This window comes from Paramacrobiotus metropolitanus, unplaced genomic scaffold, assembly GCF_019649055.1.
Source record: "Paramacrobiotus metropolitanus isolate TYO unplaced genomic scaffold, Prichtersi_v1.0 Parri_scaffold0000094, whole genome shotgun sequence".
Classification (NCBI taxonomy): domain Eukaryota; kingdom Metazoa; phylum Tardigrada; class Eutardigrada; order Parachela; family Macrobiotidae; genus Paramacrobiotus; species Paramacrobiotus metropolitanus.
Window position 1 is genome coordinate 180,628 of NW_026570314.1, and position 25,573 is coordinate 206,200.

Below are 25,573 nucleotides of genomic sequence, written 5' to 3' on the forward strand. Positions count from 1 at the left end.
TTTGTCATTTTAAAGCTGAATTTAATGAAAGTTTAATTTTACATTTACCTTTCCTCCAAATTTGTTCGACCCGGCAATGAGTTCAGGCACCTTTATTACACCGCGTCCATACATTTGTGCTAACTTCATACATGAGGCTGGTGAACGATACAAAGTACGATCGTATTTCTTCGTTCTGGTTGCAGTCCCGGCTGTGTACTTGGTCAATGTTAAAAACAACTCGCGTTAAGTCGAATAGTTAAAATTAAGGGAGTATGCGAGCCTGCCGTCCAGAGTGGCGTGTACTTGTCGAAGTTTGCAACTGATGGCGAAATGTTAGATTGTGATTTGTGAGTCTCCTGACAAGTGCTGCAACTTGCAAGTGAATCACGGTCTTGCAGACTACAAATTTGCTCAGCAAATCGAGTGTCTTATCAACCGTTATTTGATTTTATCATTTTCTGCACTCTACGGTGTAACACTGTAACCGTATAAGTCCGTGTTCAATGCAGTAAGTTTGTTCATTCAGTAGTTAGTTATTAAAACTGTCTTGGACTGGATTCTCTACCCAGACCAGTCGATCCTGTTTTCCGCGCGGAGGTAGACACATAATGTCTATGCCCTATGGAGACGAAAGTGTAAATCCAGTTATCAGCAGCTTGTAACTATTCTCCCCTGTTATTACTGCGCACAACTGAGCGATGTTTGCGTACGCCAACGAGACACGTTATGCCCAACGGTGGAACGCTGTGGACGTCCTCGTCGACGGCGGCGAGCTGGTGCACGGCGAAGTGATCAACATGGTGCAGGGCGGTCTGATCATCGATTTCCAGTGTGCAGAGCACCGCGCACAGTTCGTCGAATACGGTAGCATTTTCCACTGCGACAAGAATTTCAAGCGCGACGGAGAGGACGCCGAAATCCTGTTGCGGCGCCATCCCGACGGCGCGTGGATATGGTATCCGGGACGGTTCTTGGAATATCCGCTGCGACACAGCTATCGTGATGCTGAATTCGTGGAGGTACAGCGACCGCAGGGCATCACCATCCGCGAGCTGGTTCCCTTGGAGCAGGTACGTGCACCGTCCTCGAAGGCCGATCTGGAGGAGCGGCGCGTGGGGGATCAGCACTTCGTCGTCCGCTGTTATCCGTGGTCCGCTGAAGATTTTGCTGACGGGGACCTGCGGTGGCGGGAAACCTTTCTGTACGTGATGCAGCGTGAATGCCACGTGATATGCACGTCCGTTTGCAGCCAGAGGCTCATCAGATTCTATCTGGAGCTTCAGAAGGATCAACCCTTGGACGCTCAACGAGTGGTGAGTTGGTTAGCATTCAGCTTCGGGACCAGTTTCCCCGTGTTCAGTTTCTTTCTCTTATTGTACTTTTATCGTTTAAAACAAGAAACCCTGACCTTATTTCTTTATCGAGAGTACACAATACACAAAATTTCATTATAACGACACGTCACGTTTTCGCTAAGTATGTGATTGCTTAAATTGTTTATCAGTCAAAATGTAACAAATGCGTGCGAAATAGTGAAGAAACTTGATGTAGCTGGTAAGCGAAAAAATAATACTGTTGTGCATGTAGAAAGGAGTCTACTATGAGACGAAAAAATTGGAGAGGGAAGACAGCTTACTTGGGACATGGCAATGGATCGTGCGGCATGTCACGGTTGGCGCCTTCAACGCGAAAACACAGACCCCTGACCGCGATGGTGTAGTCGGACTGTCGTTGCCCCCGGAGTTGCTTGTGGAGATCTTCCAGTCGCTGGACTCCATCGAGCGCATCCGCTGCCGGCGTGTTTGTTCACTGTGGAACATTCTGCTCAGCACGCCAGCTTACTTTCGCGATGTGCGCGTCTCAGGGAACGTTACGCATTATGGGAAGAAGCTGCATTTCTATATGGAGCACATAAATCGCATTTACTGGATCGTGGCATGCTTCGTGAAATTCGTGAACAGCAGCACGCAGAGAATTGTTCTGGCCGACCTGGACGCTATCCAGTGCACCGAGGTGACTGGACTGATAAAAAAATTGGCCAAGACCACTCCCATACCGCCACTGATTTTCTACGGGTGCAGTTTCGGTTATGCAAAGTTTCTGATCCAGGACATCATCACCGGCGTGGCGCGTATTCTGGCGCGGTTGTCGAAATGCGGCGGTGTGGTGTGGAGAAAGTGCAGCCTGCACGATCATAACGTGCGATCCGCTATAGCACACCATGCCTTTGGCGACCTCGCGTCGAAGCCGCAGCTGAGGTTGTTGTTGTGGGAACTTTTCGAAAATAATCTGGTCCTTACGAAGCCGATTGATCGGGCAGCCTTAGCGGAATGGATTGCCGAATGCATCGCGCAGCAGCGCACCAAGGAGCTCGAAGACCAAATTGTGAAGGTGAGACGTTGTGCAGTTGTAGTTTAGGACTTGATTTGCAGTCTTCATGGGCTGTCACAGCGTTTGATACCGGCCTAAATTTTTTGAAAAAACCCAAAGCCTACGCTCACACTGCCAACAGGCGTATTGCTGTTGATGGTTTTGTGGTGGGGTAAGACTAAAGGTTCAATAATATTATATCTTGGTTATAACTCACGGTCTGCGGCATTAACTGATGGCATTTATTAACCTTTTATATTCAAACCACGAGAGTTGACCTTCGCGATCATACTAGACAGACTGACCGTTTTCGGTCCTTCCATCTTTATCGTAGACTTCCAAACGGCAACTGACTTTACAACTTTCAAGGCAGTTCACAATAACCACTCCACTAGTGACAGTTCAGAAGTTGTCGTTGTTATAGTCATGTTGCTTATGTCTATGCCCATGGTGCGGAATACGCATTGACTGCTGGATGCTTACAGGGCCTGCATCGTTACCAGAGCGTAGATCTGCGTTCAGCTGCGCACTACCGCAATCGGAACTGGACAGCATCCACAGTCTCCCAACTGGACGTTAACCTGCTGACCACGCTGACGGTTGCGGCCCTGAGCGAAGGCGTTGATCCGATTCCGGACTGGAGACTGCGGGCAGTTGGTGGCGGTTGCCCGTATTCGACTCAATTTGATATCGACCATTTAGGTTTTTGTTATCATTAAAAATACAGCAGATCAATACTGCACGATGCGCATCTTCCAGGCAGGCCATTTTAATCAGCTTGTACTCTGTATACAAAAACAAATGAACGGAACTGGTAGATTTCACATGGTTTAAATGTCGATTACGTTTCATTGTGCGGCCACCTTTGGTAGAGTTAATATTGTTCTTGCATTACTGTTGTACGATGTCGGAAAACGAGCTGCTGTCTTTGCAGTATCCGATTTAGTCACAGTTGCTTCGGCGATGACCTTTGGTAATGATAAGCAAAACAAGAAAACCGTTTGGCAGTTCTACACTCGTATCAAACAAAGAATTGTATATCGGGTCAACTCAATTCCTTTATTTACTTTTTAACGTTTTATAACAAGAGCCAATCATGCAATGATACAATGATGCATTATAGGTCGGTTACAAAAGGGTAGGTAGGTCCCTTCTCATGTTAATTGGGATAAATTCTTCATTTGATGATATTTGTTGAGCGAAGCTCGCTTTGTACATATTGAGAAATAAAATCCTTTATAATTATTTAAAAGGTAGAAATTTATTCGTATTTATTTACCTCCATGGAGTTGACCTTTAGCGAAGCATTACACAACTACAAAAACGTTCTTTCGTTCTGCAAGCTCGCTTTAATTATCAACTGACATACGTTATGGTAATGCCGTGTTTCCTCATGCATGTAGGTTGGGCTTGAAGTTGATGGAAAGTGCATGGAAATTGGCTAATTTACTAACCTACGTCACTGGTGGTGTCGGTTTCCATCAGACAAGTCAGCAGACTTCATTTTTTTCTGTAGAACGTCGCTCTAACTGCTGTGGAAGGCTTTGCAATCGGTGCAGCGTGTAAGCTGGTATGCTAATACTGTGGTAGTAAATTTGTACATACTTAGTTGTTACGTAACGGCGCAATCATTTCAGATTTTACCACTATTGTCCTGATTTTGCTTTAGCCTATTTTTGAGCATTTTTTGGCGAAAAAGGTTTTGAGCATTTAATTGACGAAAAGGTTTTGCTGGAAAAACAGAAAAGTTTTTAAATGTTTTGGCCCTGACTTTGGTTTCATTGTCGACATAATGGTGAAATTAATTGTGTACAGAGTAGTTTGCAGTCTGCACTGTTCCAGTTAAAATGCATGCCCACATTCACTTTACATTCATATATATACCTTGATTTACCGGTATAGGGATAGGAGTTTCAGCGACAGCGCATGAATAAACAGTATTTTTAAATGTACAAACAGGAGTATATGGCAGCCTTCATTAACAAATTTCTTTCATTCTTTTGACCACACCAATTTTCCTTCCTACAAACATCCTTTTTTACTTCTGGCATTGGCCTTCTATGAATACGGGAATGGATCAATTTCAGATGCTGCCGCTTGGCTGAATTCAAATGCGTTTGAAACGGCATTCCCTTGGTTCTGCAGTCTGCACATTCGGCACTGTTTATATGTTTGTGCACTTGTTTTCTTCCTTGTGCCCTTCCTTTCTGTACTTGTATATATTCTCACAATAGTGCGGCGCTTTATCATCAGGCGGGTTGTGTGTCATGTATAGATCCGACTGCTCCTGCAAATTATCGATCGGTTGCCTGTGCAGGCGGCACAACGTTCACGCTCTTGCTGTTAGATTAGTCATTACGTATCACGCGTTCCAGGAAGCTCTGCAGAGGAAACTGCAGTTGTGCTGGAAGTTTATTTTCCCTGGCATATGCCTGTCTGTTTTAAAAGGCGCTTCCCAATCGGATAGTTATCGGTGTTCCGTAATCCGTAAGACTTCTTTTATTATAACTTTAAAAATGGCCAGTCAAGGCCCATCACCGCATTCACCCAAAGCGCGTTTCAACCGTTGGATTAATAAGCCTTGGAAATCCCTCTCACTTCTCCCGCGACAGCGCAGCAAGGAGACTCTCCGAGCAGATATCTCCGCTACTGCTCTAGGAACCATCGCCGACGACAGCAACTGCCGCCAAATCTTGGGGAGAAACCTGCAGCCAGCTGTTTACGAATTCGCTACGGGACAGTTCTCTCTGGGCTTTATATGCGACGTGGACTGGCCGCGACGGCGCGTCTTCGTAGATTTCGCCTGTCACAACCGCCCACCTCAGTGGCTGCCTGCCGGGAGCGTCCGCTGGCACAAGCCAGTAATAACATGCGAAATCCTTCCCGGGGAGCCGGTCGTAGTTGCGCTGCGACCGAGCTCCGACCAACCGTACGTATTCCAACCGGCGCAAATTATTTTTCCCGCGGCTAGGGATAACAACGGCAATTTCGGTCCAATATGTGTGGAAACAACTTGCCCGGACAGCGTTTATCCTATTCGGAAATTCGTTCATGCAGTCCAGGTGCGCGTTGTGGCGGATTATCCAGAACAATGCCATGAATCCGACGAGCCGCTTTCCGTTGTAGAGTATTGCCGTCTGCTGCAGAAGCAAACTGCGCCTCTCGAGTGGTGCCCGGATGCGGCAAATATTGATTTGCGGTACTTGTTGCGGGCTTATAACGAAATTTCCTGGATAAAAGTTGTGCGGATATGGCTGGACACCAAAGGCATCCACTGTGTCTACACAACAAGCAAGCCGGGCTTTTTTGATGAGCCGCCCCTTGAATATCTGGTCCTCAGGTCCAAGTGGCTTCATGCTGTTCAGCTCGGATCACTTCTGGATTCCAACAATACTGGCGCTAACAGAGACCGCTCTGTGTCTCTGGGAATGCTGCCTTTTGACTTGCACAAGCTGACCCTGTTGGAAATCCTAGATATTCACAGCATCGTCAGCGCTCAAAAGTAAGCTTAAAAGTTAAGTCTGAGCACGACAGACTGTTTGCTTTCAGGAAGATGTTCATCGATTATATGGAAACGATGCTGCTAGAGCATCGAAACTCAAATTGATTATTTAGTGCTTCGAAGAAGCAACTTTTAACAAGATGCATGTGCATTGGACACGGATTAGCCAGGTTGGAAACGGTTAGAATACCAACACAACCTTGAGTTATTGCGGTTGCTTAGACTAAGAAAGCACGGGGTCAAAATCTCGATTTGTATTATTTAGACATTTCGGTCGGCTTGTGCCTTTTACGTAGAACATGGTTTATCCAACTTCCGACAAATTGTGGGCCATAATCCCCACTACAGTGCACGCCTTTGACAAACTGGTCAGTACAGCCTGTACAGGTAGCCCCAACCTGTTCATCCGAGTTTAGGCAATATTTATTTATGCTTTAATATTAGATGTTTTATAAAGACCACCAATAATTTAGTCCGTTTCATAACTTTTCTGTACTTGTTGCAGAGTTTGTAAGGCCTGGTACGACATTTTAACCGGTCGCCGTGACAACCAGCACGTAGCTGTCGACCTGACCAACCCACTACCCGATGACCCATTTAACCAGGAGCGGAAATACAGTCGCTTTCATCTACTGAACGTTCTCGACAAGGTTGTGACGAAGGCCACCGTCTCGCTGACGCTTATGAACGGCAGTCTGACCCCGGAACTGGATATCTATCTCTGTCAGTTTCTGTCCATCAAGGTCCCGCGGTTGGCGAGGATCTTTTTGAAAAATATTCGTTGCTTCGGCGCCGTTACACAGAACAACGAGAAGCAACGCGTGGAATGGACGACTCTGAGTTACTTGATGCAAGCTTGCCAAGTGATGCATTTGCGTAACGTCACGATTCCAAAAATCTTCGCACCGATCGCCGGGTTGTGGTGTGCGCCGGCTGGCTTCCGCGAGGACGTCGGTGTCGTCGTGAAAAAAGCCACGCTGCACTGCACGCAAAGGGAAACCGATCGCTTGGGTCGTTTTTTGCAGGTTTTGAACACCGGCTGTCCTGAATTGTCCACGAGGGAAATAACCGACATTAACGAAGCCTGCCATAAGATAATCATTCACCCCGAGCATCCGTTACACAGCCGGCTGTTGCTCATGCTTACCTTGTAAGTATTTTTTGATCCCTGTTTTGGTCAAGTGCATATGAAAAATCATGAATAAGAAAAACGAAAAATAGAAAATTGTAGTGTAGGACAATGTTTATTTTCTGCCACATTTTATCGCTTAACGCACAATTAAGTAAGCGCTTGCATAACAATTAATCGTACGGGCCTGCGGGTCCATTACAAAGGCTGCTTAACTGCTTTACCGAAATAAACCATAAACATTTTTGTCAGTTAGTCTCGTGGACTAGCGGTCCGACGGAACGGGAGCTAGATCCTAAATTGTAGATATGAGGTGCTTTTGTATCATTGTAAGTTTTACACTACAGATATTTGAGCGAGCTGCTTATCTTCAGGCTGAATGAACCGGTAACCGGGAAACTACGGCCGCCGTTGTGCAGACTCGCCGCCCACGCCTTCCGCTACTCGTATCTCGTGGCGACATCCTCTATTTGCAAAACCGACAGATGATTCGTAAAGTACACCGTATGTTTAAAACGGAAGAGCGTCTTTCCACCACGGCGTGCAAAGGTCACAGAACATGTGCTTTGGGGGGCGTGTGCCAACGAACTGTACAGATACATGCAGTGGAATTCTCGAAACTGATTAATTTTCGGATTTCTTTATATATGTCTGCTGAATCATAGTAAAACCTGCGAAGGTAGGTCACGGGCGATTACGAAAACAACACTTGAAAAGATGATTGCCATCGCAGTTCCGTTGCCTTGTTATCCAGTCGTCTTATCGGGCAAGGAATAAATTAGTATAACGCTTGGCTCAATGGTGTACTTGTCTTGTACTGGAGTATGTTAGGTAATTCAGTATCAAAAATACCCTGCAACATGTATTTAGTAATCTCCTGACTGTTGGGAGATTTGTTTAGGAAGATCCTGTGACGTAAGAGAGAGGACTGATCGCAAAAAAAATCGAGAAATTGTGTTTTATTGTTTGCTTGTGTTTTTTATTTTTTGTTACTCCTGTAAGCAGTTTACTCCCGCCTGACTGTTATATGTACTCAAGGTTGGTTGACAGAGCTGGGGTGTGTGTGGTTCACCTTTTTTCTTCTTTTCCTCGTTAAACTGAAGTATACCTCAGATCGCACTGTAGCGAGGATTTCCCACTTTAACAACGGTTAGACCTGGTCCAAAGAATCATCATGTCTGGACAGACAAGGAAGATTTCCAGCATTCAGTCATTTTGGGTGTTTGCACCTCAATGTTCTGCATCAGGAATCACACTTCTATCATCAGGAATCATACGGAATCAGGATGTAAACGTATACGAATCTCTCGTTTTTCATACATTATTGCTCAAGATTCGTAGTTTTGTTAACCAAGTACGGTTAATGCGAAGAAGAAACCGGTCATAACATCGCCACGCCAGAACCCGGATGCATTAGTCGATTTTTTTTGCCGCATGTAATAATAATTTGGATTATTGTTAATTGTTATTACGAATTATGTTCACCAGTGATGACAACAAAACCAAAATTCGGACATGCGTATTAACCACTAACCAGTTGTTTCTAATAAGTAACTATTAACAGTCAGTCAGTGACAATTTGAAACCTCTCAACTATAATTTTCTGACCAGTTTTACACTAAGGTTAAAAGCGATCTGCCAAGGAAGAAATATTCTATTTTTGTATTAGGTGCTTGTTTTATTCTGGTTCAAATTGTTGGTAAGCATCTTTATCAATTCCAAAGTACTCCAGTACGTTGAGTATTACTAATACCCTACTACATGTACTTATTTAGATCTCCGGACAGTTATACTTACAATTACATTTGGGAAATTTTTTTAGGAAGACGTTGTTAATGTATGACCGATTCCGAAAAAATCGAAAAGATTTAATAAGTGTTTTTTGTTGCGCTCTGTGTTGTATTACTTGCTAGGATGTAAAATATATGTACGAAGTACCAGTACCAGTACAACGACAGGAATTCACGAGACACCACATTCGTCCCCTCGTGTCGAAGAAATCGGATCGATACGTATGAAATCGAAGTAAAAATGTATTACGTAATATATTGTACTGTACTAGCGCTAGCGAAATTGTAATGTTTTGTAATTAACGTTAGATTTATTTATGTCTGGACAGACAAGGAAACTTTCCGGCATTTATTCATTTTGAGAGTCTCGATGTTTTACACTTTCACCAGCAATCACAAACGTAAGCAGGGCGTACGTAATCTCTCGCTTTTTATAAATTAGTGCTCGAGCTTCGTAGTTTTGTTATCTCATTATACGGTTACTGTTGAGAAGGAACCGGTCATAAAATCGCCAAATCAGAAGCCGTCGCTCAAGCCGATGTACTGTTGATTTTTTTTTCGTTTATATTGGTCATTTGTAGCATTACAATTATTAATCACCAGAAATGAACACAAAATAAAGATCAGAACATTCATAATAATCAGCTGGTTTATAGAACAGTGTCAAATAGCTCAGACTTATAATTTTCTTACCAGTGTTTAAACTACGGTTAGGGGGTGAAATGATATATTTTCATTCTAGGTACTTGTTTTATTTTGGTTTTTGTTGTCGTTGGTAAGCATCTTTATCAATTCCTGCACAACGGATTTTTCTTCCGAGCATTCGGCAAACGTGTAACCTTCATCGCAAACACACTGACCACAGTCACAGCGTCCGTGTCCGGCACCTAATTGTAAACAACGTAGAAATAATTGGATCAACGTGCCAGCATTAAGGAATAGTATCACCTGCGCAAAGTTTGGCTTTATCCTTTTAAAAGCACAAATATTTTTGCTACCATGTAAGAAAAATATAAAACGGCGTGACTTAAATTATTAAAATGTGAGGTTGGTACGTGCTATGTGGATTGTCAAGCAAGTATTGTACGGTCCATACTTACAATACTACACTACAGTACTGGTACAGATACATGCCATACTAATAATTATTATTATCTGAAACACTTACACACTTTGCCGTTGAAAGTGGGACAGCTCATGTTGTCACATTCGCAGTATTTACCGGAAGTTACAAGGGTTATGGTTTTGCCAAAGCTTGTAGTCTGCAGAGACAGAAAAGCCAATCTGGCTCATATACTGTATGCGGCAATAGCCATTAAAATAACAAATTTTTATAGCGATATACTGTAGAAAAAGCTTCAATCATAAAAAACGTTAGATTTCTACGAGTAGCATGTTCGGTTGCCTAATAATTGTTCCAAAGATACAAAGCCAATACAAATGCGGCACACTTACTAAAAAGTAAAATTGCATAAAGTAAAATCCATTATAACTGCATACGATGACGTAAATGTTCTACATACAGATATATCTGAATATCTGATACAAGATCAATACAAACGACCACTGCGGAAAATCGTCATGTTTTGTTCAGTGTTTACAAACTCACCGTCCACGTTCGGCACGATGTACACTGTCCATCGACGCACGTACCCCGACCGCTGCAGGGTTCCCATTCATCTGGAATAATTATCAAGTTGATTATCCATCGTTACAAATTACAACGCGTCCTGTTGGTTTTCTCAAATTTTCTTGTGGTCACATTTAGGTTGGATTGTGGAAACAGAATCAGAATTACTGAATTAACGATTGGTCAGCACAGAGTAAGTACAAAGTATAGAATATGAAACAAGTATCAGCAAGTTTAATTATAGGCGTAATGTCGCTTTTTGTTCTTACACTCGTGTTTTATAATAGTATTCACACAAACCGAAATAAAGTATTAAAAAAAACCATAACCTTGCACCTCTAATATAATGAACTTTCACAAAACTATTAAAGTGTCCTACCATATGAAAATTCCCTCAAGAACATTTAGCATTTATGCATTATATTATGTGGAGAACATAAATCTAAACATTAATACATGGTACCGATACGTACTGATATAGTATTTGATGCGTCGTTCTGGCGGATTGGGCCTATATAATCAGCGTAAACAAAATAAATAAACTATAAACAGTGAAGTGGCCTTCAAGAAGTAACAGAAAAAAACACTTACTCGATGCAGGTGTTGTTTACGGGGTTCGCGGAAGCACTGAACTCGGTAACGCCGGAAATAAAGAGGACGGCCAGGAATAAGCGCAGCATGGTGAACGGCTACAGGTTTAGTTCAAAAACAAACAAAATGTGTTGAATATGCTCATATACGTACGCAAAATCTATAGCTAATTCATGCTGTGTATGTCTAGTAAGTATTGTCGCGTGCCTTCCGGCCATGGCGGTGTGCAAAGGTCACGGAACTAGTGCATCTGGGGACGCGCTGTAATAAGCGATTTTACGTGCAATGGATTGTTTCAAAACAGATTAATTGCTAAGATTTCTTCGCAATTACTTTTTGACTCACAGCCAAAACTCAAAAGCTTCCAAAATAAATAAGAGCGCAGGCAAAACTTTAAAAATGATTGTTATCGCAGCTCCGTTGCCTTAATATTACTGTAACTGCCAACCGTATAGTTCAGCAGGTAGTAAATAAATCTGACCTTTGGCTTGGCTCCAGTACGTTCTAGATGTCTCGATATTGTTTACTGAAACGGCGATAAAGTGAAAATCCTCTGACATCTACAAACAACCATCTGGGACTTTTTCTGTGAAATCCACACGTTGCCGTTGTAGAGTGGATTAATACGAATACATCCGAAAAACGATTTCACAAAATATGTTTTATGTTTCTGGTTGTGCACTTTTCCTTGTAATTTATACCGTAAAGAATTATCAAAATATTGTCCAGCTAGAGCTCTGCGCTACGAGAGTCGCTATATCGGTGGCGGTCGCATCCACCGGAACGACGGCAGCTGGCAGATAACGCATAAAATTTCAAAATTTTTAATTTCGCGATATTACCGAACATTCTACGAAACAATGGTGAAACGGGGAATTATCAGAAAGTTGATTTGCTGTCATTATTAGATAAAATACTCCCTTTCGTACAAAACTGCATACGTATGCGTACAATATGTATATTTCATTAATTTGCTACGAATTCTACGACTGGCGATAAAAGCATACGATTCGCTCGTTGCCTTTTAAAATACTTTAAAAAAGATCACTTGATTTTTTTACTAGGAATTAGCCGGAGGTGGTCGGTGCATCAAAATGGCCAGTATAATTATAGATTTATGTAGATAGTAAGATACCTTTCACATTCTCTGTATGTGCACATGAGCCGGTGTTTGTACATGTGTAGTGTATGTACGCATGTTATATGTCGCAGAGAGCCGGTAACGAGTTGACTAAGACAGATGTAGTTAGTTTATGTGCAAAGATGAGTGGGATACATTGTAATTGCTTTTTCACCACAATGACAATGCAATAACGCATACCATATAAAAGACGCAGATATTCGGAAAGGTCAACAATCTGAAGATGGCAAGAATCTTAACACCAAAAGTTATTTCGACCATCACCAACTTAACACCAACCATCATCAACTTAACACCAGAAGTTATTTAACACCAAAAGTTATTTCGATTATCACCGCAGATTACGTATGTTATTGTTCCACTCTAGGTACTTTTGTTCTTCCTCATCTCTTTCATCATGCTTAGAACATCGTCCACTACCGCTTCGTCATCTGCGCAGTCGTTGCCGATGTAGTTGCCCTGACATACACACCGACCACAATCGCAGCGTCCGTGTCCAGCACCTAAACCCGGGAGAAACAAAAATGGCTAAATCAGTGTACTAGCAGCAAATAGCCACCAACAATAATTAAGAATTACTATTACGATATCTCTCTTGATCGCAACCAAACTACTATCATACGTTGTAAAGTATCGACCAAGTACAACAGCAACAAACAGATCATAAAAATCGCCATGATAGCATGCATATTAGTACACTATCGTAAATTAAAGTATGCCACATTTACAGTAAAGTGAAAAATAAACCAAATACAGCATAATGGAAAATTATTGCGAACGAATATTACATTATAGGATACTGTTACATACACACTTTACAGGTAAACATGCAGTAGCGCCACACACTCATTTACGTTCAGAACAATTTTACAGAAGATGCTGTTTTTACACTTTAACAATGCAAATAACACTAAGGTTTTACTTTATTTACGTGTACATTGGCGTGAATAATAACATAAATGTATACTGTACTATAAGTCATACTTATAGAACCTGTGTGAAAAACGGGATTCGAAAAAATTATCTTATATAGCGCCTCATATTATGACAGGCTATAATAATGTTGATTGCATCTTGCATGATAACGTGCGGTACTTACAGACTTCTCCATTAAACCGGGGACAGCTGATGTTGTCGCATTCACAGTATTTGCCGGAATATTTGACGACTACGTGCTTGCCGTCCTTATTTCCCTACAAAAAAAACAGCACAACAAATTATTATTCAGTAAAAAGTGCACAGGAAATATATGAAAATCCGAACACCGGGAACATTTAAGGCAGAATTCTGTAATTATTTGCAATCTCACCTCCCACGTTTCGCAGGATGTGCACTTTCCATTAGTGCATGTTCCTCGGCCGCTACACGGCTCGTTTGGACCTACAATAATTTGTACAAAGAGATATGATGAAAAGAACTTCAGCGCGTAATTCTGCAGTTAAGTTACCGATTAATTAGGTTGATGTTAATACTGCAGCTGTATGCCATTGCAATGCGTCAACTGCGACATAAATGTGCGAATATCTATATATACATCATTCGCTGCATACTGTATATTGTGCTTCGCTGTATATTGTGCTTTTACCCATGACATTCTTTTTATTTTCGTTTACTCAAATGGTCTGATGATATTAACATATAACATACGTACGGAGATTGAAGCTGAAGTATCGCACTGGCGGATTGGGCCTGGAAACAACGAAAACAAAATTATGCTTAATTTGGACAAAAATTGAATGGTATTTTACAGCGTAAGCCAAAGAAATAAACATAGACTCGTTAGTCGGCAATTTTTCGTAGTGCGTAAAGTGCTTACGAATAAAAACTGGCATTGATAAAATATATTCTTTATTCCAGCTGTTTGTGTGCAACTGTCGGCAAAAAAATATGCATACAGAGTATGTGACGACATCGTCACTAGTCGCACCGCATGACCATTAGTCACCGGAAGCCTACGTGCAGGTATGCCCTGCACATTCCTGCGCGGTCATATGGCATCACGCTGACCGCATATTACATCATCATGCCGTCATGCACTCTGTCATTGGCTTGTCGCCACACCAGCCCCACCCATGGCAGCCGAGCCCATCCGGACCAGCACCATATATAAAGCACCCCTCCACACCGTACCAGTCAGTAGTCCGACAGCAGTCCACCAGCAGTCCACCACTCGACTACCAGCCTACACCTGGCTTACCTAGCATTAGTATTGTTATTGTGGGCATAGTGTTATATTGAATAAAGGTCACTGTATTACGGGTGCGTTGCCTAATCGTTATAGGGACACATAGGGTAACAAGTAAAGGTCATCGTCGACCTGCACAGGTGTAGCACAGGTGCGCTTACAGGAGAACTCTATACTGCGACAAGTATGATGAAAATAATTATGACCGCAACGTCGTTTGCCCAGGTATAAAAAAATAGCAGTTTTACTTACTCGATGCAGCTGTCGCTTGTGGGGTTCGCGAAAACACTGTATTCCTGAACGCAGGAAATACAGAGTATGGCCAAGGCAGTAATACGCAACATGATGAACGGCGAAAATATAAGAGAACACAAACGAAGAAAATTCAGAAGTGTGCAGACCACGCTTGCAAAATTATCGCCTGATGCATGTACGTATTATATAAGTGTGACACCAACACTCCTCCAACCATCCCGACGTGCAAAGGTTACAGAACTGGTGCATCTAGGGACGCGCCAATGAACTTTTTTGTACCACTCGTTTCGAGTTAACTCGAAACGACTTGTGCAAAGAAGATTATTGCTTCAGATTATAACTGATTATTGCAAATACTTACTGTAGCCACTAGATGAAGTGAGACCACTGTTAGATCCGGGCGCTGCCTTCCACTCGTCGGGCAATGAGCACGAGCCTTCCTCCCACCGGGCGGCGCACACTCTGCATTTGCATTTAGTACTGTACTGCCCCTGCCAGGGGCACCCCAGAAACCACAACAAATCAGATTTATTACTAGAAAACTATCAGAGCTCTGACATTGTGCTCTTAAAATAAAATATCTTTCGTTGCAAAGATTAAGCAAAGAACAATAAAACATGTAAAATATTGGTAGAAGCAGAGTGAAATCAAAAACGTTATTGCATGGAGCAAAGTATGTATGTTGGGCTTGCAGGTTTCCGTTCAACAGACTCTGTGGTCTCACTTCATCTAGCGGCTACAGTACCTATTTATTCATTCTCCATCTCGAGAGGGCAGGTCAAGGGCGACCATACAAACAAAACTAATAATTAAATGCTATGGCAGTTCCGTCGCCTCGCCTTTCGTAACAACCAATAATATCGAGTCCGGTAAAAAATTATTAAGCTGAACCTTTAACTTGGCTGTAGTACATCACAGCTTATAACTCATTAAATTTTAAGATCACAATCTCCTGGCAAGTACATAGAAATACGAGTATGTTGGAAACAAACTCAGGCACTGAAAGCTTGATTTTGTTGCATGAAAAGCAGCGCATGGAAGATTTCTAGCAGCAGTTTAAGCATATCTTTATCTCTATATTCATACAAGCTTACCGTTCAAAGCGTATTTTTCCTGGGTTTCTATGGATAAATCAACGCGTGGGCAGTTTAAGTCAAGCTTAGTCTCGAAAAATTCCTAATTTTCCATAGGTGTGCCTTCTGAATTTTGATTTTTTAAAGAATGCGTTGGTCAGAAATCATTTCGAAGTGTTCTTAAGTATAGAAAATGAGTAAGTGCAGAAACGTTCTCAGAGTACTGGTACTTTATTCCTACGTGCAAAACATATAACTGTTACCACGGAGCTAGCACTTAGGTAAAATTAACAGTTAGTGCAATCAAGTAAAACCTTAAATAAAAGTTACAGTCTTAATCCTTTTGGAGTCATACAAGCTTAACACACAAGCTTACCGTTAAAAACGTATTTTTCCTGGGTTTTTATGGATAAATCGAGGCGTGGTCAGTATAAGTCAAGCTTAATCTTGAAAAATCCCTATTTTTCCATAAGTGTGCCTTTTGAATTTTTAATTCGTTTAGAAAGCGCTGGTCAGAAGACATTTCGACAGGTTCTTAAGTATAGAAAATGGAGTAATGTTATGACATTCTTTAGATATTCTTACAGTGATAGTGTGGTACTACAGTACGTTCTTACGAGCGAAACAAATTGTTGCCACGGAGGCAGCACTTATCTGTAGTGTTGAAGAAAGTGAAAAAATAGCCTGTGGTCAAAGGTTCAGGAAAAATTCGTGGAGTGGTTAAATATTAGTTACGTCAGAACGTTAAATATTCATAACATCAGAACGTTAGAAATTCAGAACACGAAAAATTAAGAACGTAAGAACGTTAGAAATTCAGAACTTGAAAAATTAAGAACGTAAGAACGTTAGAGCGTCTGAACGTTCTAACAGTGATAGTGCGGCAATAGCTTAGTCTTGGAAAATTCCTATTTTCCATAGGATGATAGGAGTGCCTTCTGAATTTTGATTTTTTAAAGAAATCTTTGGTCAGAAGAGATTTCGAAAGGTTCTTAAGTATAGAAAATGGAGTAACATTATATTGACGTTTTTTAGATACGCTGGTAGTGTGGTACTACAGTATGTATTATACATTCCTACGAGCAAAACGAATTGTTACCACGGATGCAGCCTTCAACCCACTAATGCAAAAACAATCAGACTGCACGAATCATTTCATTTAATGGAAAAAAAATGTAAAAATATAGCCTGTGGTCATAGGATCAAGGAAAAAACGAGTTTTTTAGGTTTCCGTCCAAGTTACGGATTAGTTTTCGTCCAAGATGGTTTTGCCGAGCGCGGAGCGCGAGGCATACCTTGTATTCATACAAGCTTACCGACCAAAGCGTATTTATGCGCCGTTTTTGTCTTCTCATGAACGCGTGGTCAGTTTAAGTCCAGCTTGGTTTTAAAAAATTCCATATTTTCCATAGGTGTGCCAATAGATTTTTGTTTGTTTTTAACAACCAGTGGTCAGAAGATGGTTTGACCAGGTGGTCCAGGTCTTAAGTACAGGAACGTAAAGAGCACTCGAAAAAGTATTCACTGCACGGCAATAAAAAGTGCTTTAAAATGCACAGCAATAAAAAGTGCTTTAAAACATAATGTGTGTAACCACGGAGACTATAGGTCTATAGCGGATGCATAAATACTTGCTCTTTAGGTAACATATGTATATTATTACGTCGTGCAAAAGTCCATACGTATTTCAGAGCGTCAAAACGTCAGAAATTCAAAACGTAAGAACGTCAGAACGTAACACCGTCAGAAAGTCAGAAAGCCATAAAGTAATAACATCGGAACGTTAGAACGTCAGAACGTCATAACGTAAGAATGTCATAAAGTAAGAACATCAGAACGTTAGAACGTCAGAACGTTAGAACGTCAGAACGTTAGAACGTCAGAACGTCAGAACGTAAGACCGTCGAAACGTTAGAACGTCAGAACATTAGAACTTCAGAACGTGAAAAATTAAAATTGTCAGAACGTCAGAAATTCCGAACGACAGCCTTTATATATTTATAATGACCTTTCCAAAGCAATGCCAATACATACTGTCCAGTACTTAAGTGCCGAGCGCGGATGCGCGAGGCTACCTTGTTTATATTGCAAATTATGGGAAGACATCAATGTAAAGATATTATTTATGCTAAGCAGAGCGATATCTTTGAAATTCTCTGTACACATATAACATGAAGCACGAGATAACATGAAATTCTCTGTACAAGTCATATTGTTCTGATTACTATCAAAAATCGAAATAACTCGCTCAAAATAAGAAAGCACATGGTAAGTACGAACACTGGTACATGGTACAGTATATAATTATTATTATTAATTATCTTTTCACCAGGGTACAGTAGTCTGGTACGTACAATTCATAGTGCAGTTCATAGTGTAGAAGTAGTTATTGTGGGTTAATTCGGCATGCATCGACCCTGGCGGGCTCACAAACGGGCGAGATGTTATACCGATTCGGTATAATATAGTTTAATGGTGGTTTGAGCACTGAAAACTGGTTACAAAGTTCTGCTAGTGTCGGCATACTGAAATAACTGGCTTAAAAATAGGAAAGTTATGACGAAATTGAACACTATATCGCAGCAAAAGGCATCTCGTTTTGCCAGAGTTTTGCGAAATCCGATTCCCCGCGTTCCTTTACATAGGAAAACGTTTTTTGTTCAATTCGTGCCAACCTAAGGCGAACTTTTACGTCAGGAAATCCCAAACGTGTGTATTTTGTTTTATACTAACCTTCCTGCTTTCTTGGAAGCGACAATAATTAAAGGAAATCACTGTAGCCATCCCTATGTACCCCACTTTTATATTCTCACCCCTTTTCGCACACCGTTAATTATCGCATCCTTTTTTACAATTCCCGGTTCCAGAAGCCTTTTTCAGAATGATCGTTTAAGACCAAAATTGAAGGCTGTGCTTTGCCTCTTACTTAATCGTCAGGGATCAGTTCAGCGGATTTGCACCGGCATCATTTGTGATACAAACTGGCAAATTTATTATCCGAAAAGGATACCAAAAATTTTTTTCTTATCACTGGTTACTGAAACTGCAGCGAGCTGGTATTCAGCAACAGCTAAAACAGCTGTAAGTCGCGATTAGAAAGCGGCTATTTTCACGACAAAAAAGGGTTCCAAATTGTGATACAATTCGCATGCGTGGTTCCATTTTTGATCCGATACTGTGCACAGACCCGAATGAGCGGTATTCGTTCTGCATGCGATGTGGTGTTGAAAAGTCTAGATTTTTGGAACCGGGGTTAGTTAAATAAACACACCCTGTTGTCGGATCTAATTCACACTCATTTTAGCTTTTATTTTATAAATTATTTATCATTTTTCTAATGCTAAGAACTTTTATGATTAGATTATCCCTAGCTTATTCAGTATTAAAGCTTCTGAAATCTCTTCGACCACTTCCTAATTTTTTATAACTTCCGCCAGCCACTTGCGCTGCCATTGGCATCGGGCTTCGCAAGGATGGTACTGTACCGTGCACGCGAACAAGTTTCCCCCGTCTGCGTAAGAATTCTTAAAAACGGTATGAAACGCATCCATATTATCGGGCCCGGCAATTTGTTCGGTCGCCGACCACCAAAGCAGTCAAAAAATTGACGTCAAAGTCGTTTGCTACTCGATTTCTTCAGTGGAAAATTAACCGTTAGAAATTTTAACCGTTAACCGTGGAAATTTTAACCGTTAGAAATTAATTCTCAAATTCAAACCAAAGAAACCACATCCAGGAGGATATGGGCAACGTATGAAGACATAAAGACGTTTAAGAGAGATTGCACCGGAGAAGAATATCATTACAATTTACAATCCGTCTCCACATATTGGAGACGTGTCTCAGCGATAATTACGGATAAACCTCGTCCCGAGTTTGAATCATCCGGCACAAAATTACCCATCAACGGTGCACCGTTTTCGATATTCCCAGTGGCCAGTGATTACCGTCACACATAACAGCTGGCACGCACCGCTTTCCGCCAGTTCTGAAGGATGTTTTCTTTGCCCACGCCGGTAACACTAAGAACATGGGATGGCAGGCAGGAGAACATTCGGCGCCACAGCGTTAACTCACGCTCAATCTCCACTTCCTCCACTTGGATGCGCAACACACGACCGGCATCCGCACACGATCCAGTCAGGTAGACTTCCTCCGGGGAGATAGGACGTATTCGCCGACATGCTTCGACGAGGCGACGAAAAGCTGGCCGGGTAATAATGTAAAACGAACCCAGGATGAATTTCGGGGAGCTGGATGTGTTAACCGCACCCTCGTCATCAATAACGTCACCTACAACGCAATTAAATTTTACTTAGCTCGACTTCTACAGAAACCACTCATGTATATCTATACGTACCAGTACTGGAAAAATGTTTTGTAACATCCTTAATACGCATTTTGTATATCGTAAATACGTACATACCAGGCATAATTTCAGGAAGCATAAATATACTCGAATACTGGCTATTTATTCGTCGACTTTTCAAAGAAATAATACATTCCAGGGAAAAAATATAAACTAAAAATATAAATTGAATTAATTACATTACAAATAGAAATTAAATTAAAAATGTAAAGAGAAAACATATCGTAAATTACAAAACGCCGCTCTAATTTTCTCAGATGCGTACGATGACGATATAAAAACTAATGGTGGAACATGCAAGTACTAGTACGTGTACATTCACTGTACAATGACCTTTGACGTTTGTTCAAGTACTTATCAGCTTTCGCGACTGGCTAACATGAACGGAATATTGCCGGTTTTATATGATGACGTTACTAAGAATATTTCTGCTAAAATTAAAGGCTCATAAACAAGTGAGTTTTCACAGGTTTTGAAATTAGAGTTACCCAAAATTGCCGCTGTGTCGTCCAAACGTTTAAACAGCGCGTTGTCCAATATCGTCTTCAATGATGCCACTTGCACAAGCACATCGACATCCATCCGCAGCATAAACTTATGCGGGCAGTTTTCGTCGGCCCATTGTATTGCGGCCAGTGTCTCAAGGTATTTTTCCGTTGAACTGGCCGGTGTGTTCAGTTGCAGGATATCCCCGTTCTGCAGCGCTTCCTGTTGAATGGTTTCCTGAATCTTCGGGGCGTGTGAGACAGGTAGAAAAAACATTAGGTTCCCGGAGATATAAGGAAGATACTGATTCCACATCTGCCGGTATTCGATGCGAAGAACGCTGTCCTCCGGTTCGGTCATCACCGCCAAAAGGACGACATCGCTGCCGTTGGCGGATGTATTTTGCGTGCAGAATTTATGCGGATAGATGGTAATATCGGGGAGGATTATGGTCGGCTGTGGCGGGAATGTGGTAATGTCGTGCAAATGCCGGGCGGGGACATTGGGCACCGCTGGTGTCCAAGACATTATGAGAGTTAAGGGATCGGATGACTGTCCCGAATTGTTCACGCACTCACTGCAAATGCAACGGCACTTTAATGTTTTACAGTCATCGACCGGCGCATTTGGTGGCGGCCGGTAACCGACGCACAGACACCACATTTTCAATTAGTGCTGAACAAGGATGACCTTCGCTACGCTTCGCGGTCGATTGTCGTAATAAATAACACCTTTCACAATGAAGATACTCATATAATATGGCAAAAAAGCTGTTACTTAATAGTAAATGGAAATAAAACGGCAGTCACTTTTGTCTTGTAAAATGAAAGCAATGAGTTTTTTCTCACTGGATGCAGCTGTTGCTTGTGGGGTTCGCGAAAACGCTGTATTGCTGATCACATGAAATAAACAGTATGACCAGGGCAATGATATTCATCATGGTGAATTTGGCGAAAATTTAACAGGACGCAAATAAAAAAAATTCGCAAACCACGCTAGCAAAATTAACAGCTGGTGAACAGAGGTGTAGGTGTACAATGCATGTTGCAATAGTACAGTATAACCATCCCAGCGTGCAAAGGTCACATAACTCATGCATGCATCTGGAGACGTGCTAGCGAACTTTAAACGAGTTGTACAGAAAAGACTCATTCTTCAGATTGTTCCACATACTTGTTTACTTATTCATACTCCATCTCGGAAGGCGGGTCAGGGGCGATTATACAAGCAAAACTTTAATCGGTGTATGCTATCGCAGTTCCGTTGCTCTTTTTAACGACCAGGCATCGAGTCCGATAAAATCTGTTATAATTTTACTCGTACTTGCTCTTTATCCATGTTTACATCGCGACATAACAGTCATGACTCGTATCACTACGGCTGACACTGCACAATCAAGAATTAAAAAAAACAACCAAAATCACTATTATCAACAAATTTTTTCTTGCCCGGTAAAGTTCCTAAAACGGCAGCCGCATTGCCTTTAATAATTGCAAGGCTTATACGCTGTTTTAAAAAAGCGGTGGACCTAGCTTCGTTATAATTATAATACCCGAAGTGGCGCAAACTGTTCTGTTCATATAATTACTAAAGTCACTCGCTGAAAATACGAGAGTGGTGACGATCGTGACAACTCCATCACAGTAAAATGCATTTCATTTTGCTGCGAATTAAGAGCGAAAAGGCACGTCCAAAAAGTTGCAAACCGAAAGGTTAGTATGTTGTTTTATACTAACCTCCATGATTTCCTTGGAGCGACATTAGTTTATCTTGATATTTCAGACTCTTTTGACAACTATTTTGGAAGACTAAAAACTTATATGCGTTTAGTCTTTCGCCATTGTTGACATATACTGATAAATTTTCATATATCTTATTCTTGCTTTGGCAAAATATAATGTAGTTTGCCCTCCGTAATCCATAAAATGCATTTATTAATTCTCAATTGTGGAGAAAAATGTAATTATTGGCCGATTTGGCGTAGAGCTTACCACCAAGTAGACCAATCTAGTTTCTAAACCATGTACCATTAGAATCAATACTACACATATGTATTACATAAGTTATAAGAAATTGGAAAAATACAAAAGAATGGGTGCCGCAAAGGTGCAACCATTTGCAAGCAGCGGGCTGCAACACAGCAGGACACATTGGTGTAAAACATATTCTTATGGGCCGGCCGTTATGTACGTCTGGATAAATTGTTAATTGTTTGTGATTCTCACGGGATCCGTGGGAAACACAACGCCTATACATCCGCCCATCGCATAATAATGTTTCAGCTGGATCTGACTTGCTCATCTGTATCGGCATCCATGGAAATCCGTAACTGGTTAAAATGCACAACGCTTTCTCGTCCAGCTACAACGACCACATGACAATCACCCGACCGCGAGACGTAGTCAGCCACCACATAGACACCGTTAATACCGCGCACATGAACTTTGCAGTGGCTGTGCAGGACGTTTGCAGCGCGCACGATTCTATCAGGATGCGCAGCCCCATCTGATCCGCCGAATCGATACCTCGAATATGTGAACTGGAGTGCCCGTACTCCGACAATGTAGCTGGAATCCCAGTGCCATTTATCCCGTTTTACGAACACCTCTTCCATATCCTCGAAAACCACCTCACCGATCGTGTGCGCAACGTATTTTCGGGGTTCCGTGGGAAATTGCACGGGGTGGCGCAGCGTGTTATGTAATTTATGTCTGCAGCGGTTAATATCCCGCAGCTCCGTCGGTAGCAGTAAGGCGCTCTGCCAAAAACAGCGATATACATGTAGTTCTGTAATGTTTTAAATACCTTAGTCAAACTAAAAAGAAGATAAATAAGTGCCGCCAATATCTCTGCATGATAATGTTACCATTTTAAAGTTTACGAATGCCTACATACTTATCAGTTTTCTATGTACTGCATGACTGTATTTCAAACAATTTTTCACCAACTACAGAAGTATTGTTTAATGCACTCTCCTATGCATTTATGTGATTTATCTTAGATTGCGTATATTATGTGTACATATCTATAATTCCCTTACTCCATTCCGCTACTAACCACAGCAAAGCATGAGCTTATAAAGCATTAGAATTATGTACGTTTTCTTGTCCAGCAGTTCATAGACGCGTATTTACTTTGACGGATCCCGTAGCCAATTGCGCATCGGACATAAGGGGAAAGCGGACAAGGAACAACGCGTCACCCAGCACTCGACGGCGATTATCACCGGCAGCCTCCAGATTACTTCTATGACAGACTGCCAGGGTCCACCTACAGATGCAGCAGCAGAGAAATAGCAATTACAAATCTGAATTATTCGTTCATAACTAGTCGAAACCAGCTCACGGTATAATTCTGTTATGCATGTAAACTAACCATAAGCAATATAAAATAATGATAATAGTGTATTATGATTATGTAAATTGAACATATAGCATTCAGCTTTGGTTTTTTTAATACTCTTTATAGATGGCGTAACTGCATACACAAGTCTTGCACTACTCGCCTGTTATGCGTTGTATGCATTATGCCGTGGCATACAAGTACAGTGGAATTAGTACCACGGTGATGCGTATTAACTCAACGAATATCTCAACGTGTACCTTTCGACAGCCATCTAGACTTCGTTCTCCTCGACACACAAGGTGTTTCGTCATAAAATCATTCGCAGCAATTCTGGCTCGATTGTTGTAAAGTGTTCTGATATACAAACACTTTCAAATACTTTATCTAGTAGTGCCCAGCATTTTCTTATCAAGGGCGAATGGGACGTGTGCACTCTCCAGCGTAATGCCTGTTAAAAAACAGAAAGATATTCGAAGAGTTTCCTATGGCGGTTTTCTGCATACTGACGGTAACGCTGCACGAGACCAACATTGCCGAGAAAGGTAAGGCAGTTGTCAGCATCCAGGCGCTCGATGGCGAAGCCTGCACACAGTTGGGCTAACCAGGGCAGTTCAAATTTCTCAGCACAGTAAAGCGTAGGAATGACGTTGGTTAAGTCCAGATGCTCTACCGCATCCGTGTAAATGAAGCTACAGAATTAATTTTATTATTGTGCTGTAGCACTCAAGACGCGGGAAGATGATATACGCAACGCTTTACTTCGAGAAAACAAGTACTGAGTTCGTCTGCCTACTTGAGAGTATTGGCAAAAGCTTCTGGAAGAACCCCGGGAAGATCCACAATATCGCCATCGTTCTCGTCATCGTTTTCGTACAACATTGCATGAAAAACATCGCTGCGCATACTCACAATGAGTCTACAGAAAACGATGCGCATAAGGCAGGCATAATAATTTGTGTAACACAAGATAAACGTTTGGCATACGGTACTTGTGGGCGGAGAAGACTTTTTCTTGTCCTTGATCCCCTCCGACAAAAAACTGTACATCACTCAGTTGTCTGCTGGTCAGCAGGTGCTTCATCCAATGCAAGATCCCCACAACGGAATCGTGAAGTGGTAACGCCATCGTTGTACCTACAGCTAGTTTTTCAAATAAGTACCAAATTGTAAGTAAGTAAGACTTCATTGGCACTACTGTAGAAGTGCAGATTAAAGCTAGAATCCATTGCAGGTAGTGATGACGATGGATCGGCCGACGGCTGACGCAACATAGCGGTTAATTACGTTACTCTGATATTAAACAGCAGTCTGGTAAATGAATGTGTGTAATACGATAAACACAATCTACAGTACTTATAGGTACAAATACTTTGACAAATGCACATACGAAGTTGTAAAACCAGCACTGAATATGATGTATCTTTTAATACTGCAATGTGCTTTAACCGCTTTAACTTTGGCTGGTTGTATTGGCATTCTGCAAACAACAGCGCGTTGAAACACTACAATACAGTAACTAATAGCCTCGGGTTTATTCGGCGCGTAGGAAACGGTCTTGGTAAGCTTAAAACATGATTGCGATTTTATATTGAACGGGTGGGAATCGAAATCGGGGATGCCGGTTGTGGATCCGCCGACGAGGAATTTCAAACCGTTTGATTATAAATTCACTATCTAAAAGAACTTATAACAGCATTGACGGAGACTTAGGACAACACTGACGAA

The 25,573-nt window shown here is 41.7% G+C and overlaps 7 protein-coding genes across 10 annotated transcripts; 2 read left to right on the forward strand and 5 right to left on the reverse strand.

The window, feature by feature from the left end:
• The first annotated feature begins 337 nt into the window (after positions 1-337).
• On the forward strand, positions 338-3,220 carry LOC129596752 (uncharacterized). Its single transcript, XM_055494102.1, has 3 exons — positions 338-1,295; positions 1,570-2,373; positions 2,838-3,220. Exons 1-3 carry the CDS (start codon positions 681-683, stop codon positions 3,069-3,071), a joined length of 1,653 nt encoding a protein of 550 aa, XP_055350077.1. The 5' UTR covers positions 338-680; the 3' UTR covers positions 3,072-3,220.
• Positions 3,221-4,769: 1,549 nt separating this feature from the next.
• Positions 4,770-8,003, forward strand: LOC129596738 (uncharacterized). Of its 2 annotated transcripts, none has more exons than XM_055494088.1 (3): positions 4,770-5,854; positions 6,360-7,004; positions 7,331-8,003. In XM_055494088.1, exons 1-3 carry the CDS (start codon positions 4,869-4,871, stop codon positions 7,470-7,472), a joined length of 1,773 nt encoding a protein of 590 aa, XP_055350063.1. In that variant the 5' UTR covers positions 4,770-4,868; the 3' UTR covers positions 7,473-8,003. The 2 variants fall into 2 exon arrangements, with proteins under 2 accessions (XP_055350063.1, XP_055350064.1); XM_055494089.1 differs by having other exon boundaries at positions 7,358-8,003.
• Positions 8,004-9,320: 1,317 nt separating this feature from the next.
• On the reverse strand, positions 9,321-11,314 carry LOC129596741 (integrin beta-8-like). The gene is made up of 5 exons (XM_055494091.1): positions 10,995-11,314; positions 10,877-10,914; positions 10,383-10,453; positions 9,942-10,035; positions 9,321-9,660 (listed from the first exon to the last, which is right to left on the reverse strand). Exons 1-5 carry the CDS (start codon positions 11,081-11,083, stop codon positions 9,512-9,514), a joined length of 441 nt encoding a protein of 146 aa, XP_055350066.1. The 5' UTR covers positions 11,084-11,314; the 3' UTR covers positions 9,321-9,511.
• Positions 11,315-12,249: 935 nt separating this feature from the next.
• On the reverse strand, positions 12,250-15,535 carry LOC129596735 (integrin beta-3-like). Of its 3 annotated transcripts, XM_055494084.1 has the most exons (7): positions 15,321-15,535; positions 14,937-15,037; positions 14,573-14,824; positions 13,787-13,824; positions 13,445-13,515; positions 13,235-13,328; positions 12,250-12,638 (listed from the first exon to the last, which is right to left on the reverse strand). In XM_055494084.1, the coding sequence occupies exons 3-7, from the start codon at positions 14,662-14,664 to the stop codon at positions 12,499-12,501; spliced, it is 435 nt and encodes a 144-aa protein (XP_055350059.1). In that variant the 5' UTR covers positions 14,665-14,824; positions 14,937-15,037; positions 15,321-15,535; the 3' UTR covers positions 12,250-12,498. The 3 variants fall into 3 exon arrangements, with proteins under 3 accessions (XP_055350059.1, XP_055350057.1, XP_055350058.1); XM_055494082.1 differs by lacking the exon at positions 14,937-15,037; XM_055494083.1 differs by lacking the exon at positions 14,937-15,037 and having other exon boundaries at positions 14,573-14,915.
• Positions 15,536-19,280: 3,745 nt separating this feature from the next.
• LOC129596751 (uncharacterized) lies at positions 19,281-21,549 on the reverse strand. Its single transcript, XM_055494101.1, has 3 exons — positions 21,352-21,549; positions 20,506-21,080; positions 19,281-19,941 (listed from the first exon to the last, which is right to left on the reverse strand). Exons 1-3 carry the CDS (start codon positions 21,441-21,443, stop codon positions 19,598-19,600), a joined length of 1,011 nt encoding a protein of 336 aa, XP_055350076.1. The 5' UTR covers positions 21,444-21,549; the 3' UTR covers positions 19,281-19,597.
• A 1,035-nt stretch (positions 21,550-22,584) lies between these two features.
• Positions 22,585-23,736, reverse strand: LOC129596755 (uncharacterized). Its single transcript, XM_055494106.1, has 2 exons — positions 23,638-23,736; positions 22,585-23,261 (listed from the first exon to the last, which is right to left on the reverse strand). The coding sequence occupies exons 1-2, from the start codon at positions 23,671-23,673 to the stop codon at positions 22,782-22,784; spliced, it is 516 nt and encodes a 171-aa protein (XP_055350081.1). The 5' UTR covers positions 23,674-23,736; the 3' UTR covers positions 22,585-22,781.
• A 6-nt stretch (positions 23,737-23,742) lies between these two features.
• LOC129596756 (kelch-like protein 24) lies at positions 23,743-25,127 on the reverse strand. Its single transcript, XM_055494107.1, has 4 exons — positions 24,642-25,127; positions 24,356-24,537; positions 24,106-24,296; positions 23,743-23,773 (listed from the first exon to the last, which is right to left on the reverse strand). The coding sequence occupies exons 1-3, from the start codon at positions 24,893-24,895 to the stop codon at positions 24,229-24,231; spliced, it is 504 nt and encodes a 167-aa protein (XP_055350082.1). The 5' UTR covers positions 24,896-25,127; the 3' UTR covers positions 23,743-23,773; positions 24,106-24,228.
• Between the last annotated feature and the right edge of the window lie 446 nt (positions 25,128-25,573).

What these genes read in the sequence shown, in the direction of transcription:
- LOC129596741 (XM_055494091.1), bottom strand. Translation starts at nt 11,083, where the DNA reads ATGCTGCGCTTATTCCTGGCCGTCCTCTTTATTTCCGGCGTTACCGAG. An exon ending in GTAAACAACACCTGCATCGA is followed by an intron (nt 10,915 to 10,994) that starts GTAAGTGTTTTT and finishes CTGATTATATAG; the next exon opens with GCCCAATCCGCCAGAACGAC. An exon ending in CACTTTCAACGGCAAAGTGT is followed by an intron (nt 9,661 to 9,941) that starts GTAAGTGTTTCA and finishes GTTTACAATTAG; the next exon opens with GTGCCGGACACGGACGCTGT.
- LOC129596752 (XM_055494102.1), top strand. Translation starts at nt 681, where the DNA reads ATGTTTGCGTACGCCAACGAGACACGTTATGCCCAACGGTGGAACGCT. An exon ending in CCTTGGACGCTCAACGAGTG is followed by an intron (nt 1,296 to 1,569) that starts GTGAGTTGGTTA and finishes TTGTGCATGTAG; the next exon opens with AAAGGAGTCTACTATGAGAC. An exon ending in TCGAAGACCAAATTGTGAAG is followed by an intron (nt 2,374 to 2,837) that starts GTGAGACGTTGT and finishes GGATGCTTACAG; the next exon opens with GGCCTGCATCGTTACCAGAG.
- LOC129596735 (XM_055494082.1), bottom strand. Translation starts at nt 14,664, where the DNA reads ATGTTGCGTATTACTGCCTTGGCCATACTCTGTATTTCCTGCGTTCAG. An exon ending in ATACTTCAGCTTCAATCTCC is followed by an intron (nt 13,516 to 13,786) that starts GTACGTATGTTA and finishes AAATTATTGTAG; the next exon opens with GTCCAAACGAGCCGTGTAGC. An exon ending in CATCCTGCGAAACGTGGGAG is followed by an intron (nt 13,329 to 13,444) that starts GTGAGATTGCAA and finishes TTTTTTTTGTAG; the next exon opens with GGAAATAAGGACGGCAAGCA.
- LOC129596738 (XM_055494088.1), top strand. Translation starts at nt 4,869, where the DNA reads ATGGCCAGTCAAGGCCCATCACCGCATTCACCCAAAGCGCGTTTCAAC. An exon ending in AGCATCGTCAGCGCTCAAAA is followed by an intron (nt 5,855 to 6,359) that starts GTAAGCTTAAAA and finishes TACTTGTTGCAG; the next exon opens with AGTTTGTAAGGCCTGGTACG. An exon ending in CTGTTGCTCATGCTTACCTT is followed by an intron (nt 7,005 to 7,330) that starts GTAAGTATTTTT and finishes TTTACACTACAG; the next exon opens with ATATTTGAGCGAGCTGCTTA.
- LOC129596755 (XM_055494106.1), bottom strand. Translation starts at nt 23,673, where the DNA reads ATGTCCGATGCGCAATTGGCTACGGGATCCGTCAAA. An exon ending in TGGCTACGGGATCCGTCAAA is followed by an intron (nt 23,262 to 23,637) that starts GTAAATACGCGT and finishes TGTTTTTGGCAG; the next exon opens with AGCGCCTTACTGCTACCGAC.
- LOC129596751 (XM_055494101.1), bottom strand. Translation starts at nt 21,443, where the DNA reads ATGATGAATATCATTGCCCTGGTCATACTGTTTATTTCATGTGATCAG. An exon ending in ACAAGCAACAGCTGCATCCA is followed by an intron (nt 21,081 to 21,351) that starts GTGAGAAAAAAC and finishes TTGCATTTGCAG; the next exon opens with TGAGTGCGTGAACAATTCGG. An exon ending in CGACACAGCGGCAATTTTGG is followed by an intron (nt 19,942 to 20,505) that starts GTAACTCTAATT and finishes ATTGCGTTGTAG; the next exon opens with GTGACGTTATTGATGACGAG.
- LOC129596756 (XM_055494107.1), bottom strand. Translation starts at nt 24,895, where the DNA reads ATGTACAGTTTTTTGTCGGAGGGGATCAAGGACAAGAAAAAGTCTTCT. An exon ending in GCTTTTGCCAATACTCTCAA is followed by an intron (nt 24,538 to 24,641) that starts GTAGGCAGACGA and finishes TTAATTCTGTAG; the next exon opens with CTTCATTTACACGGATGCGG. An exon ending in TGGTCTCGTGCAGCGTTACC is followed by an intron (nt 24,297 to 24,355) that starts GTCAGTATGCAG and finishes GTTTTTTAACAG; the next exon opens with GCATTACGCTGGAGAGTGCA.